Source organism: Equus przewalskii, chromosome 1 (assembly GCF_037783145.1).
Source record: "Equus przewalskii isolate Varuska chromosome 1, EquPr2, whole genome shotgun sequence".
NCBI lineage: Eukaryota > Metazoa > Chordata > Mammalia > Perissodactyla > Equidae > Equus > Equus przewalskii.
The window spans coordinates 160837592-160852223 of NC_091831.1; the positions used below are offsets into that span (position 1 = coordinate 160837592).

General features: G+C 44.0%; 1 protein-coding gene and 1 long non-coding RNA gene across 2 annotated transcripts; one reads left to right on the plus strand and one right to left on the minus strand.

The window, feature by feature from the left end:
- Window positions 1–2673: 2673 nt before the first annotated feature.
- LOC139077841 (uncharacterized) lies at window positions 2674–5441 on the minus strand. Its single transcript, XR_011530417.1, has 3 exons — window positions 4997–5441; window positions 4660–4737; window positions 2674–4192 (listed from the first exon to the last, which is right to left on the minus strand). It is a non-coding gene; the product is annotated as an uncharacterized lncRNA (long non-coding RNA).
- A 501-nt stretch (window positions 5442–5942) lies between these two features.
- Window positions 5943–10810, plus strand: PABPN1 (poly(A) binding protein nuclear 1). The gene is made up of 7 exons (XM_070586974.1): window positions 5943–6308; window positions 6668–6782; window positions 7505–7572; window positions 7885–7991; window positions 8630–8717; window positions 8806–8957; window positions 9894–10810. Exons 1-7 carry the CDS (start codon window positions 5958–5960, stop codon window positions 9931–9933), a joined length of 921 nt encoding a protein of 306 aa, XP_070443075.1. The 5' UTR covers window positions 5943–5957; the 3' UTR covers window positions 9934–10810.
- The last annotated feature ends 3822 nt before the right edge of the window (window positions 10811–14632 follow it).

Here is a 14632-nt window from a genome sequence, read left to right on the forward strand (position 1 = left end):
AATAGTGATCCTAATTTTAAATTACAAGCAGTAATATCTAGTCTTTCTATAATCCAGTGCAATAAAATGGCATTTGGGTTTATGTGTTAAATTGTAATGAGAAATGATACTGCTTAGAGGAATCCAGTGTTGAATTTCCATTCTTTCTCTATGGAAAAATCTACAGAACAAGCCATATTAAAATCAGAGTGGCTTGGTGAACAGGGTGTTAGGGAAAAGGGAATTAGTTGCTCCTAATAGCATCAGGCTACTACAGCTAGTGCATTTATCTCCACTGCAGTGTGATTGGTTTAACGATTGATTGGTTTATATTTGCCTAGTTCCAGAAAGCATATGCAACATCTTACCACAATACACAAAGGAGGAACCAATAGGAAAATTTGTTCCTATTTTTAAAGATTTTTAAAGTAGGGGTAAAGGGTAAATGGAAATATTACAATAGATGACACCAAAAGGAAAATTAAGGCACGGAAAAGCATTCTATAAGCAGTATTCCCAAATACTAAAGCTAGGCTATGAATTCAGCGTTGAGCTTCCTGGCAGCTAAAGAAATTGGAAAACACACTGAGATTCACATTGCTCTTAGGATTTATAAAAGCCTATCAGTTCCTCAAGATGGGCAAAAAGTTTTGTGGCTCTTCTGAGGTGATAGGGTGGACACCACCCTCTATAACACCTGACAGCAAATATGATGTTGAATTATATACTACTGTTGCTTATACGAACACCAAAGGGAACAGACGGACACAAATTTCTGCCCTCATGTCACTTACATTCTAGTAAGGGAAACGAAAACGAACGAACGAAATAAATACATACATTCATTTCATAACATTCATTAATGTAGAAGGTGGTAAATGCTATGAAGAAAAGTAATTCATTAGGGCGAGACTGGGAAGGTGTATGTAAAGATTTCAGTATCAGGAAGCCCTCATTTCTAAGGTGACTTTTGAGTTGTCATGAAAAATGAAATTGGAAAAATATTTTTATTGATATGGAAAGATGTTTCTGTATCTTACAGAGTAAAAGAGAAAATAAATTAGAAGATAATATATACAGTATGTTCCCGTTTTGCTAAAATATTTATATATATGTGTGTGCTTCTATATGTATTTGTGTATTGAAAATTTCAGAAAGGTCATATGCCAAAATATTATTAGTGATTATCTCTGGGTGGTGGATTTTATGGGTGATTTTACTTTGTTATTTTTGCTGTGTTTGCTGATTTTTAACTGAAGAACACATTTCCGGCATAGTATATTAAAACAAGTTTTTCAGGTACAAAGCTTTAAAAAAGTTAACCAAGCAGAATGGAAATTAAGCAGCCCAACAGACGCTCCTTTTCATTTAAATGACCACCCCACTTCCATGCAAGGGCAGACCTAGGGAGTCAAGGCCAGTAGGGCCAGACTTTGCATTAGACAACAATTGGAGTCGGCTCCAAAACAGAGGTAAGTAAATGATCAAGGTCCAAGCTTCTAGATCAGCACTGTCTGCTAGAAATATAAGGCAAGCCACATAGGGAGTCTTACATTTTCTAGTAGCCTCATTCAAAAAGCAAAAAGAAACAGGCAAAATAAATTTTAATAATATTTTATTTAATCCAGTATAAAAAAACTGTTATAACTTCAACCTGTAATTAACATTAAACAATTATTATTTTACAGTCTCTACAGACTTTTCATACTAAGTGTTTGAAATTTGGTGTAAATTTGATACTTTCAGCACATCTAATGCAGACCACTCAGGTTTCAAGTGCTCAAGCCATGTGTGAGTAATGGTTATCATATTAAACAATGTAGTTCTAGGTTACAGAGAATTACTGTGGCTGGTAAAAATTTCAAAGCAGGAGTTAAAAATAGGGATGAAACTCCAAGAAGCCACGTATTTATGTTGTTTAGTGAGAAAACTCTTGCCTTCTGGATAGACCTGGAGACGCCCTTATCCACTTTTACTGATTTAATTCTCCTTTTCTCAGCTCCACTGACCATTCACTTCTATTAACACATTTTTCTTCCTTCTAGGGCACATCACCACTGAGTTTCAGTTTTCCCAAAACTCCATGATCCTCTGTTGATTATTACTGAAGGAAAATTATACTCATAATGGGTCAATCTCACATCATTACATACTAATTTTTTAAAAACTCATTCTCAGAGGGAAACTTCTCTCTTTGATATTCTTTATCCATCAACAACAGGCAAGATATTAAGTAAGGTTGTCACGGAAGAGCATTCATTCAGTTAGCATTTATTGAGCACACAGTGATAGGCACTGGGAGTACAAATAGTTTTGAGATGGTGCCTGCTTTTTCCAGTCTACAGTCAAATAGGGAAGTATCATACTTTACAAGTTGCCATTCAAATATATATATGTATGTTTTTGATGAGGAAGATTGGCCCCGAGCTAACATCTGTCGCCAGTCTTCTTTTTGCTTGAGGAAGGTTGTCACTGACCCAACAACTGTGCCAGTCTTCCTCTATTTTGTATGTGGCATGCCGCCATAGCATGGCTTGATGAGCAGTGTGTAGGTCCATACCTGGGATCTGAACCCACGAACCCTGGGCTGCCAAAGTGGAGCACGCGAACTTAACCACTTTGCCACCGGGCCAGCCCACAAATATTTTTTTAAATGCATTTGTTCGTAAAAGTAATCACACTTATGACAGTAAGTGTAGAAGCTGTAGTGTTGTATTTTTATTTTAAGTAAAAATAATATATGATATTGTCAAAAAATCATAGAACATAGAAAATTATAAAGAAGGTCAGTCATAATCCCTCTGCCCAGAGAGCCACTATTACCATTTTGGCACATTTCTTTTTTTGTTGTTGCTGGGGAAGATTTGCCCTCAGCTAACATCTGTTGCCAATCTTCCTCTTTTTGCTTGAGGAAGATTTGCCCTCACTAACATCTGTGCCATTCTTCCTCTATTTTGTATGTGGGTTGCTGCCCCAGGGTGGCTGCCGACAAGTGGTGTAGGTCGACACCTGGGAACTGAACCCAGCCCGCTGAAGCAGAGCCTGCCAAACTTGACCAGTAGGCCACAGGGCCAACCCAACCATTTTGGCATATTTCTTTCCAGGCTTTTATCTGTGCTTATAGTTTATGATCATACTGTATATACAATTTTGTCTACTGCAATTCTGCTTACCATCATATTGCAAACATTTTTCCTTGTCATTAAAAATGTTTTGAAGGCATACTGACTACATAAAATTACATCTATGTGTGTACAATAATTTTCCTGAAAATGCTCACTTGGACATTCCAGTTGTTTACGTTTTTTTACTTTGCTGAACATCTTTGTTCTCAAATGTTTCCTCAGTTTTTAGATTATTTTTTAGAGCAGATCATAGGAAATACAGTTACTGGGTTAAGCATCTCAACATTTTGAAAGCTTTTGGTACATACTGCCAAAGAAAAGATTGTACTGGTTCTTGTTCCTCTTTTTTCCCCAATGCCCAAGTTGTTTTTTTAAAAAATCAGACATACTTTTAATCATACTTTATATACAATTTTACATTCCACTACTTTGGCCTAACACAATTATTTTTTCATGTTATCATACACTGTGTGTAAACCTTTTAATAGGTGCATAATAATCTTTGGATGTAACTATAATTTGCCTAATCATTTGTCTATTGTTGGACTTTAGTCTTTTTCCAATTTCAGCATCATACATGATGTAATTTTTGTATATTAAAGCAGACTTTACAGTAATTTTGATCTTAATTGTAAAGCTGGCTTTGAATTCCCTGTTCACTTCTAATTAGTTGCATGACTTGGGCAATTTACTTCACTCTTTCCTCGTCCCCAAAAAGGTTATAGTTTTGGAACTATTTACTTCATAGGGTTATTGTGAGAAGTCAGTGAGATAATATAATAAGGAGTCTAGGATAGTGCCTGTTACAAAATCAAGTGCTCAACAAAATTAGGATTCAAAAGCGTTATTTAAAAAATCACATTTCCTTAATTGGCTTACTTAGTTTAAATTAGGTACCAATAAAACTTGCAAATCTTGATTAGGTTAAGATCAGTAGAAAAGACTTTTCTTCCAGGGAACTCACAACCTCTTAGAGCTTATCTTCCGTGCTCAATTTACTTCTCCTAGTCCACTGAAGCTGAGATGGCTGATGAAATAATTTTCAGTGAAATTTTAAGCAACTGTGACTCTGCTCCAAGATCCTGTTCCTGAGGTAAGGATTTGTGAGAAAAAGTGAGGGTGAGGGGAAGGACGGGTACACTGATAGGATTTTGACTTTTTGGTTTGTTAATAGAGATCTCCTCAATGTCCAAATCATGCCCCCCGCCCCCAACCATGCACGCCCTGTTGGGGTTGTTTAACTACTTGGTTGGACTCATTTGAATCTAACTCTCAAACTTGGTCTGATTACAAATAGCCCTCTTGCAAATGTAGTACTGCCGTTCCTTCCTTTTTAATAAATGCGTAGGATCACTAAAAAAATGACAACCCTGCCTTCCAGGAGTGGGTCTCATTGGTATCTCAGAGTACCACGGTGTAGTGGGAGCCTGCTGGAGAAATTCCTTTGGGATCTGAAGGACAGTTTGGAGGCCTGGAAAGCGCTGAACCTGAAGGGTGGTACCCAGATCCCCAACCAATGCATCCTTCAGTCAGCAAACATTTATCGGACACTTACTATGTGCTAGGCATACTGCCTCACGTTGGAGACGCAAATATAAATGGGATCTGGCCTCTCATCTCCAAGCTCTCACACCTAGTTAGGAAACAGCGCAAAAATGATTAGGCACACAGTGGAGGTAGGCCCGCTTGTCATGGGAGAGGGGAGGCTAATAGAAGGCTTCGCAGGAGAAGTGATGCTGGGGTTTGCAGTGGTCTGGTTGAGGAGGGACTGCATGTACAGAGACACCGCCCTGGGTGCAGGAACACCACTGGAAGGAGTGTGGAAATAACATCAGCGAAGTAGCCTGGTCCTGAGGTCTCTAAGGCCACGGTAAGGAGTTTTGAGACTTTACCTGGCCTGCAAAGGGGAGCCAGCTCGGTCCGGCAGCCATGCAGAGTGGAGGGGTGACACTGGAAGCTGAGAGACCCATTAGGGGGCTGTAGCAAACAGTCCAAGCAAGAGAAGAAACAGGCTGAAACTGGGGCATAAGCAGCGTGCTTGGAAGGTATGCCTGTGTAGGAAGACAGAACGGACAGGACTCGTTACTGGTACCTCTGGAGTGATGATTCCTCCCTGCTTTCTGGTTTGGGAGACCTAGTGGATGGTGGTGCCAGTAACCTGAATGGGAAAAGTAAGCTCTCTCCTGGAGAGCTCCATTCGGAACCCTCCATGGCCAGCAACATCCCATTTACTGGTGGTTTGCTAGTCAGGAGACCAGTTTCCAGAAACCGCGCCAAAGTTTCTATCCTCTGCCTTCCAACAGCTCACTAATTGGCAACCAGTAGTATCAAGATGGCGGCCCCCTAAGGACTAGTCATGTGACCTCGGGTTTCCCTTGCTGGAAGCCCGCAGTCCGTTCGGGGGCAAGGTTCACCTGTCAGGAAACGAGTGTCAGCCCTTCTAATCTCGCCAGCCAATCGGCACCTCAGAATGGGCCACTGCGGCGAGGCGATCGGAAGATTGGTCCTTTCCGCTCGCCTAGCCAGCGGCCAATCACCGAGCATCATATACTTTACGGGCCCGCCCGTAGGCGGGGGAGAAGCAGGAATGTCGTCACAGCGTGGCAGTATTGTTACCTAAAGACTTGAGAGGAGGTGGGACGTGTGTTGATTGACAGACTGATTTCCCCTACCGGGATTTGAGAATTTGGCTCAATGCCCCGCCTTAGAGGTGGGGTCTTATTTGATTGCCAAGTAATATTCTCCAATGGAGTGCTAGCTCGTGGTGACGGGCAGGCTGCTTGACTAATGAATCCTCGGCGTGGCCGGCGCAGCTCTCCAATCGCTGGGCGGCGGGCCCCAGTCTGAGCGGCGATGGCGGCGGCGGCGGCGGCGGCAGCAGCAGCGGGGGCTGCGGGCGGTCGGGGCTCCGGGCCGGGGCGGCGGCGCCATCTTGTGCCCGGGGCCGGTGGGGAGGCCGGGGAGGGGGCCCCGGGGGGCGCAGGGGACTACGGGAACGGCCTGGAGTCTGAGGAACTGGAGCCTGAGGAGCTGCTGCTGGAGCCCGAGCCGGAGCCCGAGCCCGAAGAGGAGCCGCCCCGGCCCCGCGCCCCCCCGGGAGCTCCGGGCCCTGGGCCTGGCTCGGGAGCCCCCGGCAGCCAGGAGGAGGAGGAGGAGCCGGGACTGGTCGAGGGTGACCCGGGGGACGGCGCCATTGAGGACCCGGTGAGGGAAGGAGGGCGAGCGAGCAGGCCGGCGAGCGGCCGGCCGGGTCACGGGAGGCCCAGAGCTCGGGCGAGCAGGAGGCAGGCGGGGGGTGGGGTGGGCGGGGAATAACGTGGCTGGGGCCGGGCCGGAGACGGATCCTCGCCGGCCAGAAGGGGTCCAGCCGGGTAGATTGGGGCGTCATGGGTGTCTAGTGGTCTTCTAGAGAAGGTAGCTTACTTTTCTTTTGGTCGTGCTCCTCGCGTGGGGCGAGGGAAATGGCTCAGCATGGCTGGGGCCGCGCGCGGACCGAGAGCAGGGCACGGCCCCTGCGTTGGTTCCTCTTAAGCTCTTCTCCATACCCTCCCCACTCATTGTAGGAGCTGGAAGCGATCAAAGCTCGAGTCAGGGAGATGGAGGAAGAGGCTGAGAAGCTAAAAGAGCTACAGAACGAGGTTGAGAAGCAGATGAATATGAGTCCACCTCCAGGCAATGGTGAGTAACTGGCGGTTGCACGCGGAGTCCGGGTCCTCGGATTGGAAGGGTTGTGGGAGCACGGGTTATATGCGATTAGATGCTGGGGACCTTGGAGCTGCTGTCTGAGCAATTACCGGGCAGGTGCCGCGGTCATAGTCCATTGTGTGTTCCTCTGACCTTAATGTCAGACACAACCTCTGTTTGGGTGATGGTAGTCTTGTTACAAATGTGTTGCTTTGTTCTTAGTCTATTTCTACCCTTTGTGGAGGTTACCAGCTGGCATTTGACCTTCAAGTCTAATAGTTCTTCCTTCAGTTGGAGACCCTTTAATTTGGAGTCCTAAGAGAAGCTGCTCAGCTGCAGGGGGCTTCCGCTTTAGTCTAGAAATGTCGCTTTAGTCTAGAAATGTCCAGTCTCAATCCTCTTTATTTTGTTCCTTTTTCAACTCATTTCGTTCAACGCTATTAAACAGGGACTTGATTTTGGGGGCGGAGGGAATTCCTGTGCTGTTTTCTTTGAATGTTAAGAATGTGTTAATCTAATCCTTAATTTGTCAAATATTTAGTGAGTACCTACTGTGTGCGAGAAACTATTTTAGCTAATGGGTACAGCCCAGAACAGAACAGACCAAAATCTTTGCCTTCGCTGGTGGTGGTGGTGGTGGTGGTGGTGGTGGTGGTGGTGCAGGTGCATATATAAGTCAAATAGAGAACAAGCATTTTTTTTGTTTTTCTCCAAAGCTGGCCCAGTGATCATGTCCATTGAGGAGAAGATGGAGGCTGATGCTCGTTCCATCTATGTTGGCAATGTATGTACAAGGGCCCTGGTTAAGGTTTGGGGGAGCTCTTATTTTGGGGAGTTATTTGATAGGAGATTTGAAAGGAACATCTCAAGGATAGGTGGTGGATTTGGGAAATTGAAGGAGGCTTGGGAGGAGGTAAAAGATAATGGTGATCAGCAGAGGCGCTCTGGGGTTGGGAAGAAAAAAGATTAGTTCCTTAGAGAACCAGATCTGACGTGCCTTGGTGTATATGGACGGCCCAGGCCAAAGGCTGGGCAGGGTACCTGTTGAGACAGACGTTTGCCCAGTACCTGTGAAATGTGTCCCTCTTCCCCATAGGTGGACTATGGTGCGACAGCAGAAGAGCTGGAAGCACACTTTCATGGCTGTGGTTCAGTCAACCGTGTTACCATACTCTGTGACAAATTTAGTGGCCATCCCAAAGGGTAAGTAGAAAAGTAAGTTAAGATCATTTTAATCACAGTTTAAAAATAGATTGTTTTATATTGAGCAGGATGTTAACATGTTGAAACAAGTGGTCTCTGTCTTTTAAGATATGGCATTAATCTTGGTATGTATCAGGGGTTGTACATAAATGCTTTCAGAAGCCAGACAGATAACAAAGATGAAAGCTAGGTGTGGGTGGAGTTATGAACGAGAAGGGAAGGGGCAGCTTCTACTAGGCCCCAGCTGGTTCTGCCATATGGAAGTCTAGGCCCTGTGTATCCTATTTTTAATAATTTTCCAAGAGTAGCTGGAAATTTTGATTAGAATCTTTCATTTAAAAAAAGTTTTGCCAGGGGCCAGGCCTGTGGCCTAGTGGTGGTTTGGCACAGCCTGGATTCGGTTCCTGGTCACGGACCTACACCACTCGTTGGTGGCCATGCTATGTCAGCAACCCACATACAAAATAGAGGAAGATTGGCATAGATGTTAGCTCAGGGCAAATCTTCCTTGACAAAAAAAAAAATTGACAAATAATTAAAAATGTAAACACGTTGTACTCAAAGCATGCCTGCAAGTTGGATTTGACCTGTCAGCTGCTGTTTGCAACCTCAGATAAAGTGACAATTATTCTTTTCAGGTTTGCATATATAGAGTTCTCAGACAAAGAATCAGTGAGGACTTCCCTGGCCTTAGATGAGTCCCTATTTAGAGGAAGGCAAATCAAGGTAAGCCCCATGCCCATTCCTGTTCTAGTTCTGTGTAAATGCTCCAGGTTGCTTCTTAGGCTTTCTGTTATATATGCCTCACTCGCAGGTGATCCCTAAACGAACCAACAGACCAGGCATCAGTACAACAGACCGGGGTTTCCCACGAGCCCGATACCGTGCCAGGACCACTAACTACAACAGTTCCCGCTCTCGATTCTACAGTGGTTTTAACAGCAGGCCCCGGGGTCGCGTCTACAGGTCAGGATAGATGGGCTGCTCCTCTCCCCCGCCTCCCATGAGCCCTGTATGCTTCCTTCTCTCCTGCTCTTGAGGAACCTCCTTCCCATACCCTCCCCTCGGTCTCCAGGGACTTGGTCTCCTGCCTGTGCAGGGTGAGGAAGGTAGTTGCAGGCCAGGAGGCCAGTCTCATCATCTTTTTCTGGAGCAGGAATTGCTGATAAGGGCTGGGTCTCTCCACTCTGTTCGGGGAGATGCTGCTTCCACCAGCCTTTTTTTCCTTGCAAGTTGGTGGCAGTGAAGGTGTTTACACAGGAGGCCAGGAGGAATGGCCTCAGAGCAGTGAAGGCACTGCTTGGACATTTGCCACTTTGCCCAGATTTAGGGGGAGGTTGAAGTTTGAACAGCTCCCTTGAGAGAGTACCAGAGGCTGGTCGATCCTCCTCAGCAGCTATGTGGGAGGATGTTGAAATATGTCCTCTTTAACTGAGCCAGTCTTCTGCAGGCTTAACTTTCTCACTGGGCCTAGTGTGGTGCCATGTTGTTGCTTCACTTCTGTGTCTTTACATTTAAATAGACAGGTTAGGCATATAGACCATGGCTTTTCATAAGATTTACCCATCTGCTCCCAGGAGTTAGGGAGCATCTGTGGTGAGGGCCTAGGGTTTTAAGAGCTGTGGAGAACTGCAAACTGAATAAACAATGAGTCCTTTTTCTTGCCCCTATGTCTCAGATTCACTTCTTTATCGCCATGGTTTGGCGAAGTATTCTGTTAATTCCCTCCTCCCGTTTGCCTGATGTGTCAATGTTTCGGGATTGTGGGATCAGTTTTAGGACACTTGGAAACTTCTTTCCCCCCTTCCCTTCACAGTAACTGGGGCAAGGGCCCGTGGGGAGGGGCTTGTACTGAACTGTTTAGTGATCATGTTAACACCTAACTCTCCTTCTTTCTTCCAGGGGCCGGGCTAGAGCGACATCATGGTATTCCCCTTACTAAAAAAAGTGTGTATTAGGAGGAGAGAGAGGAAAAAAAGAGGAAAGAAGGAAAAAAAAAAGAATTAAAAAAAAAAAAAAAGAAAAACAGAAGATGACCTTGATGGAAAAAAAAATATTTTTAAAAAAAAAAGATATACTGTGGAAGGGGGGAGAATCCCATAACTAACTGCTGAGGAGGGACCTGCTTTGGGGAGTAGGGGAAGGCCCAGGGAGTGGGGCAGGGGGCTGCTCATTCACTCTGGGGATTCGCCATGGACATGTCTCAACTGCGCAAGCTGCTCCCCTTGTTTCCCTGTCCCTCTTCACCCCCTTGGGGGCTGCTCAAGGGTAGGTGGGCATGGGTGGTAGGAGGGGTTTTTTCACCCAGGGCTCTGGAAGGACACCAAACTGTTCTGCTTGTTACCTTCCCTCCATCTTCTCCCTAACTTTCACAGTCCCCTTCTGCCTGCTCCTGTCCTGCCAGGTCTGCCACCCCGCCACCCCTCTTTTCCGGCTCCCTGCCCCTCCAGATTGCCTGGTGATCTATTTTGTTTCCTTTGTGTTTCTTTTTCTGTTTTGAGTGTCTTTCTTTGCAGGTTTCTGTAGCCGGAAGATCTCCGTTCCGCTCCCAGCGGCTCCAGTGTAAATTCCCCTTCCCCCTGGGGAAATGCACTACCTTGTTTTGGGGGGTTTTGGGGCGTTTTTTGTTTTTCAGTTTTTTGTTTTGTTTTGTTTTGTTTTCCTTTGCCTTTTTTTCCCTTTTATTTGGAGGGAATGGGAGGAAGTGGGAACAGGGAGGTGGGAGGTGGATTTTGTTTATTTTTTTAGCTCATTTCCAGGGGGTGGGAGTTTTTTTTTTAATATGTGTCATGAATAAAGTTGTTTTTGAAAATAAAAAATTATTTGGCCTTTTGGGTGTAAGGATTATTTATCTGTCTTCCTATTCTCTCTTAGATCCCAGATGGCTGTTAATTCTCCTTTGTGGAAGTGCTGGTGTTGTGGAGGGGAAGTTCCCACTTAGGAATTAAGGAGTAGGAGTTAAAATTACGACTAGCAGGAACATTATGTGTTTAGTTGAGGATGATGGGTTTTCTGGATAGCATGTAGCCTGATTGGCATTTGAAAGGTGAATTAATGAGCCTGGGAAAGTAAATGAATGGCCAGATTAGAGTGATCTAATAGCACTTCGGTATGTCCTCCTGACAAAACTTACATGTGGGTGAATTATCCACATCAGTACCACTAGATTCTTGGGATCTCAGTCTCAGTTGCCTTTCTTTTCTTCTCTACCCCAAGGTAGGCTCAAAAAAAGGAAGGGCAAAAAACCCGTTGTGCTAAGAAAGACAGTTGGAAAGCTCATGTTGTCTTCTCTAGCCAGGCAGTGACCACTCAATATGTTCAGCTAACTTTGGATCATTCCATTAATTAGGACTTAACAGCTGACTTTCGTGGTTTTAGTACCCTTAAGTTTAGTTACTTGGTCATATTAATAACCTAATTTAGCCATTTTATATTCTAATGTGAGATTGGTCTTGAAATCCTTGGGTGCTCCGTCACGTCCCCTGCTCAAGGCTTCGTAGACTCTCCATCACAGGGTTTCTAAGTGTTTAAGCCTCCATATGATGCTCTTCACCATTCACTTCTGTTCCGAGGATGTTTTGTTCAAGATTGTCTCTGACCTAGATGCTCTCTTCAGTAATCTTAGGTTAAAGAAACAGCTCTGTTCTATATACATGCAGCCGTAACCCACGTCTCACATGGCTTTGTATTCTGAATTCTCAGGTCAGTGTTTTGTTCTACTACCTCCTAGAGTGTCATTTGTTAGGCATTTGGGGGTCTCTTTAGTTAGATTCAACCAGAATAATGCCTTGTCATTGTGGAGGCTTCTGCAAAGGCTGATTAGCAAGAAGCTGGATAAAGGGTTGAGTGTTAACTATTTTTACTAGAAGAATGTGAAACATTCTGAGTGGCTTGATGCTGTTAATGCTGGGAAGGTCTTATCTATCCACCAGGGGGCACTGAATGGTTATCTGAAAAATCCCTATAAGTAGTTGGAGAGTGAATGTCATTTTGACCCTTCTTTGTTTTTAATTTTGTATGTGCAGTCATTCGTACTCAATATCCTGTCCATTCTCCTCTCCATTCTACTTTAACTGCTTGAGCAATTCCCCATCTTTGCAGTGGGCTCCTGGCAGATGTCTCCAAACTGTTCATGTTGCCACAAAGACCCCTATGCTGCCACCAGTAAGTACAAACTCAGGTGTGGAACCAAGGCCTTTCCCAGTTTGATCCTGATTACATTTTCCTGCCACATCCTGCCGTACATCTGATGCTCTGCATTTCACTTGAGTTTGAATTTTCATGTGTTGCTCATGCTGTTCCTCCAGCCTGCTATGTCCATCCCATCTACTCTGTCAGGGTCATAAGATGTAAGCCAGGTACCACGGCTAGAACAACTTTCTTGATTCCCTAGTTGGAATGAATCACTTCTGCACTCAGAAAATTTCTCCTGTCTCTCTACCACTTAATGGTTTTATAATTAGAATAGTTACATCCCTCTCTCCCCACTAGACTGCAAGATCCTTGAGGGCATGCATTGTGCCTTTGTATGACCTCACAGTGCCTGCCACTTAGTATGGGCTCAGAAGGTATTAATTCACCTTGGACAAGGGAAGTCCCCTTGTCCTGGACCTGCTGGTTCCTGTCCCTATAGGATCTCCTATCCTATCTCCTATTTTATGATATTTTCATTTCTCTTGTGTTATCCTCAGAGACTTTAGAGGAAGTGGCGTGGAAAGAAGATTGTTTTCCTTGGGAAAGATTGGTTACTTTTCTGTCAGTCATTCTTGATAAGCTCCCTCTTAATTGAGGGATAGGAGTGAGCCCAGTCTCACTGGGGTCTGCAGGAGGTAAGTGTCTTTAAGGAAGAGAGACTGGGGGAGCCTGTCTACAAGATTTCTGCTCGAGAGAGAGTCTGAGTCAGAGATCCTTAGACTATGAGTGATAGAAAATGAATGAAGACAACCCAGATTTGCCCAACTTGACATCAGGAATAGAGAAAAGCAGTTGCTGGTTTTTTTCAATAATATGACAGCTTTCCTTGCTTTTATATGTATGGTTAAAATGAGTAGCCTTTCTCAAATCATGATCTAATTTTAAAATGCCTTTCAACCCTGCTAATTTCTCGTGCCTCTTTTCTTTATGCCTATGGTAATTGTTCAGTCAACAGACAGACATTTACTGAGTAATTACTAAGTGCTGGGCACTGTTCTAGGTGCTAGAATTTGTTAGAGAAAAGGGAGTCACTTAGTACAGGAACTTTTATTTGCTGGAGAAAAGTGTTGGTTTGCCATACTTCTGACTTGCATCCCACCAAAAATCTCTATGGAGTTTTTTTTGAAGATGTAATTAAAATACCGTAAAATTTACCTTTTACTTGTACCATTCAGCGGTATTTAGTATGTGTATATATATATATTTTAGAGCATTCTCATCACCTAAAAGGAAATCTTACGCCCATTAACAAGCACACCCAATCTTCCCTTCCCCCCAGCCCCTAGCATTCGCTGATTTGCTTTCTGTCTCTATGGATTTGCCTATTCTGGATATTTCATATAAGTGGAGTCATACAGTATGTGGCCTTTTGTGTCTGGCTGCTTTCACTTAGCATAATGTTTTCAAGATTCATCTGTGTTGTGTATATCAGTACTTCGTTCCTTTTTATGGCTGAATAATGTTTCATTTTTTCATATACCACATTTTGTTTATCCATTCATCAATTGATATGCATCTGAGTTGTTTCTGTTTTTTGACTATTGGGAATAGTGCTGCTGCAAACACCTGTGTACAAGTTTTTGTGTGAACGTAAACCTCTTGGGTATATGCCTAGGAGTAGAGTTGCTAGGTCATAAGGTAACTATGTTTAAACTTTTGAGGAACTTCCAGGGTGTTTAACAAAGCAGGTGCATCATTTTCTATTTCCACCAGCAGTGTATGAGGGTTCTAATTTTCCACATCCATACCAGACTTATTATTGTCCATCTTTTTGATTATAGCCATCCTAGTGGTTGTGGAGTGGTGTCTCCTGTTTGTGATTTGCCTTTCCCTAATGACGTACTAAGCATCTTTTCATGTGCTTACTGGCCATTTGTATATCCTCTTTGAAGAAATGTCTATTCAGATCCTTTGCCCATTTTTTAATTGGGTTATCTTTTTATCGTTGATTTATCGTTGAGCTGTAAGAGTTCTTTAAATATTTTGAATACTAGACTGTTATCAGATATGTATGATTTGCAAATATTATCTCCTACTTTGTGGGTGGTTTTTTTTACTTTCTTGATAGTGTCCTTTTAAGCACAAAAGTCACAGAGGTTTACGCCTCTGTTTTCTCCTAAGAATTTTATAGTTTTAGCTCTTATTTAAGCCTTTGATCCATTTCAAATTAATTTTTGTATATGGTGCGAGGTAGGGTTCCAACTGCGTTCTTTTTCTTCTGCATGCAGATTTGTCCCAGAACCATTTGTTAAAAAGGCTATTCTGGGGCTGGCCCCATGGCCGAGTGGTTAAGTTGGCGTGCTCCGCTTTGGAGGCCCAGGGTTTCGCCAGTTCGAATCCTGGGTGTGGATATGGCACCGCTTGGCAAGCCATGCTGTGGTAGACGTCCCACATATAAAGTAGAGGAAGATGGGCACGGATGTTGGCTCAGGGCCAGTCTTCCTCAG

Excerpts from the sequence above, each read along its gene's own strand:
- PABPN1 (XM_070586974.1), top strand. The coding sequence starts at position 5,958 with ATGGCGGCGGCGGCGGCGGCGGCAGCAGCAGCGGGGGCTGCGGGCGGT. Across the intron at positions 6,309-6,667 it reads ACGGCGCCATTGAGGACCCG|GAGCTGGAAGCGATCAAAGC; the intron begins GTGAGGGAAGGA and ends CACTCATTGTAG. Across the intron at positions 7,573-7,884 it reads GTTCCATCTATGTTGGCAAT|GTGGACTATGGTGCGACAGC; the intron begins GTATGTACAAGG and ends TCTTCCCCATAG.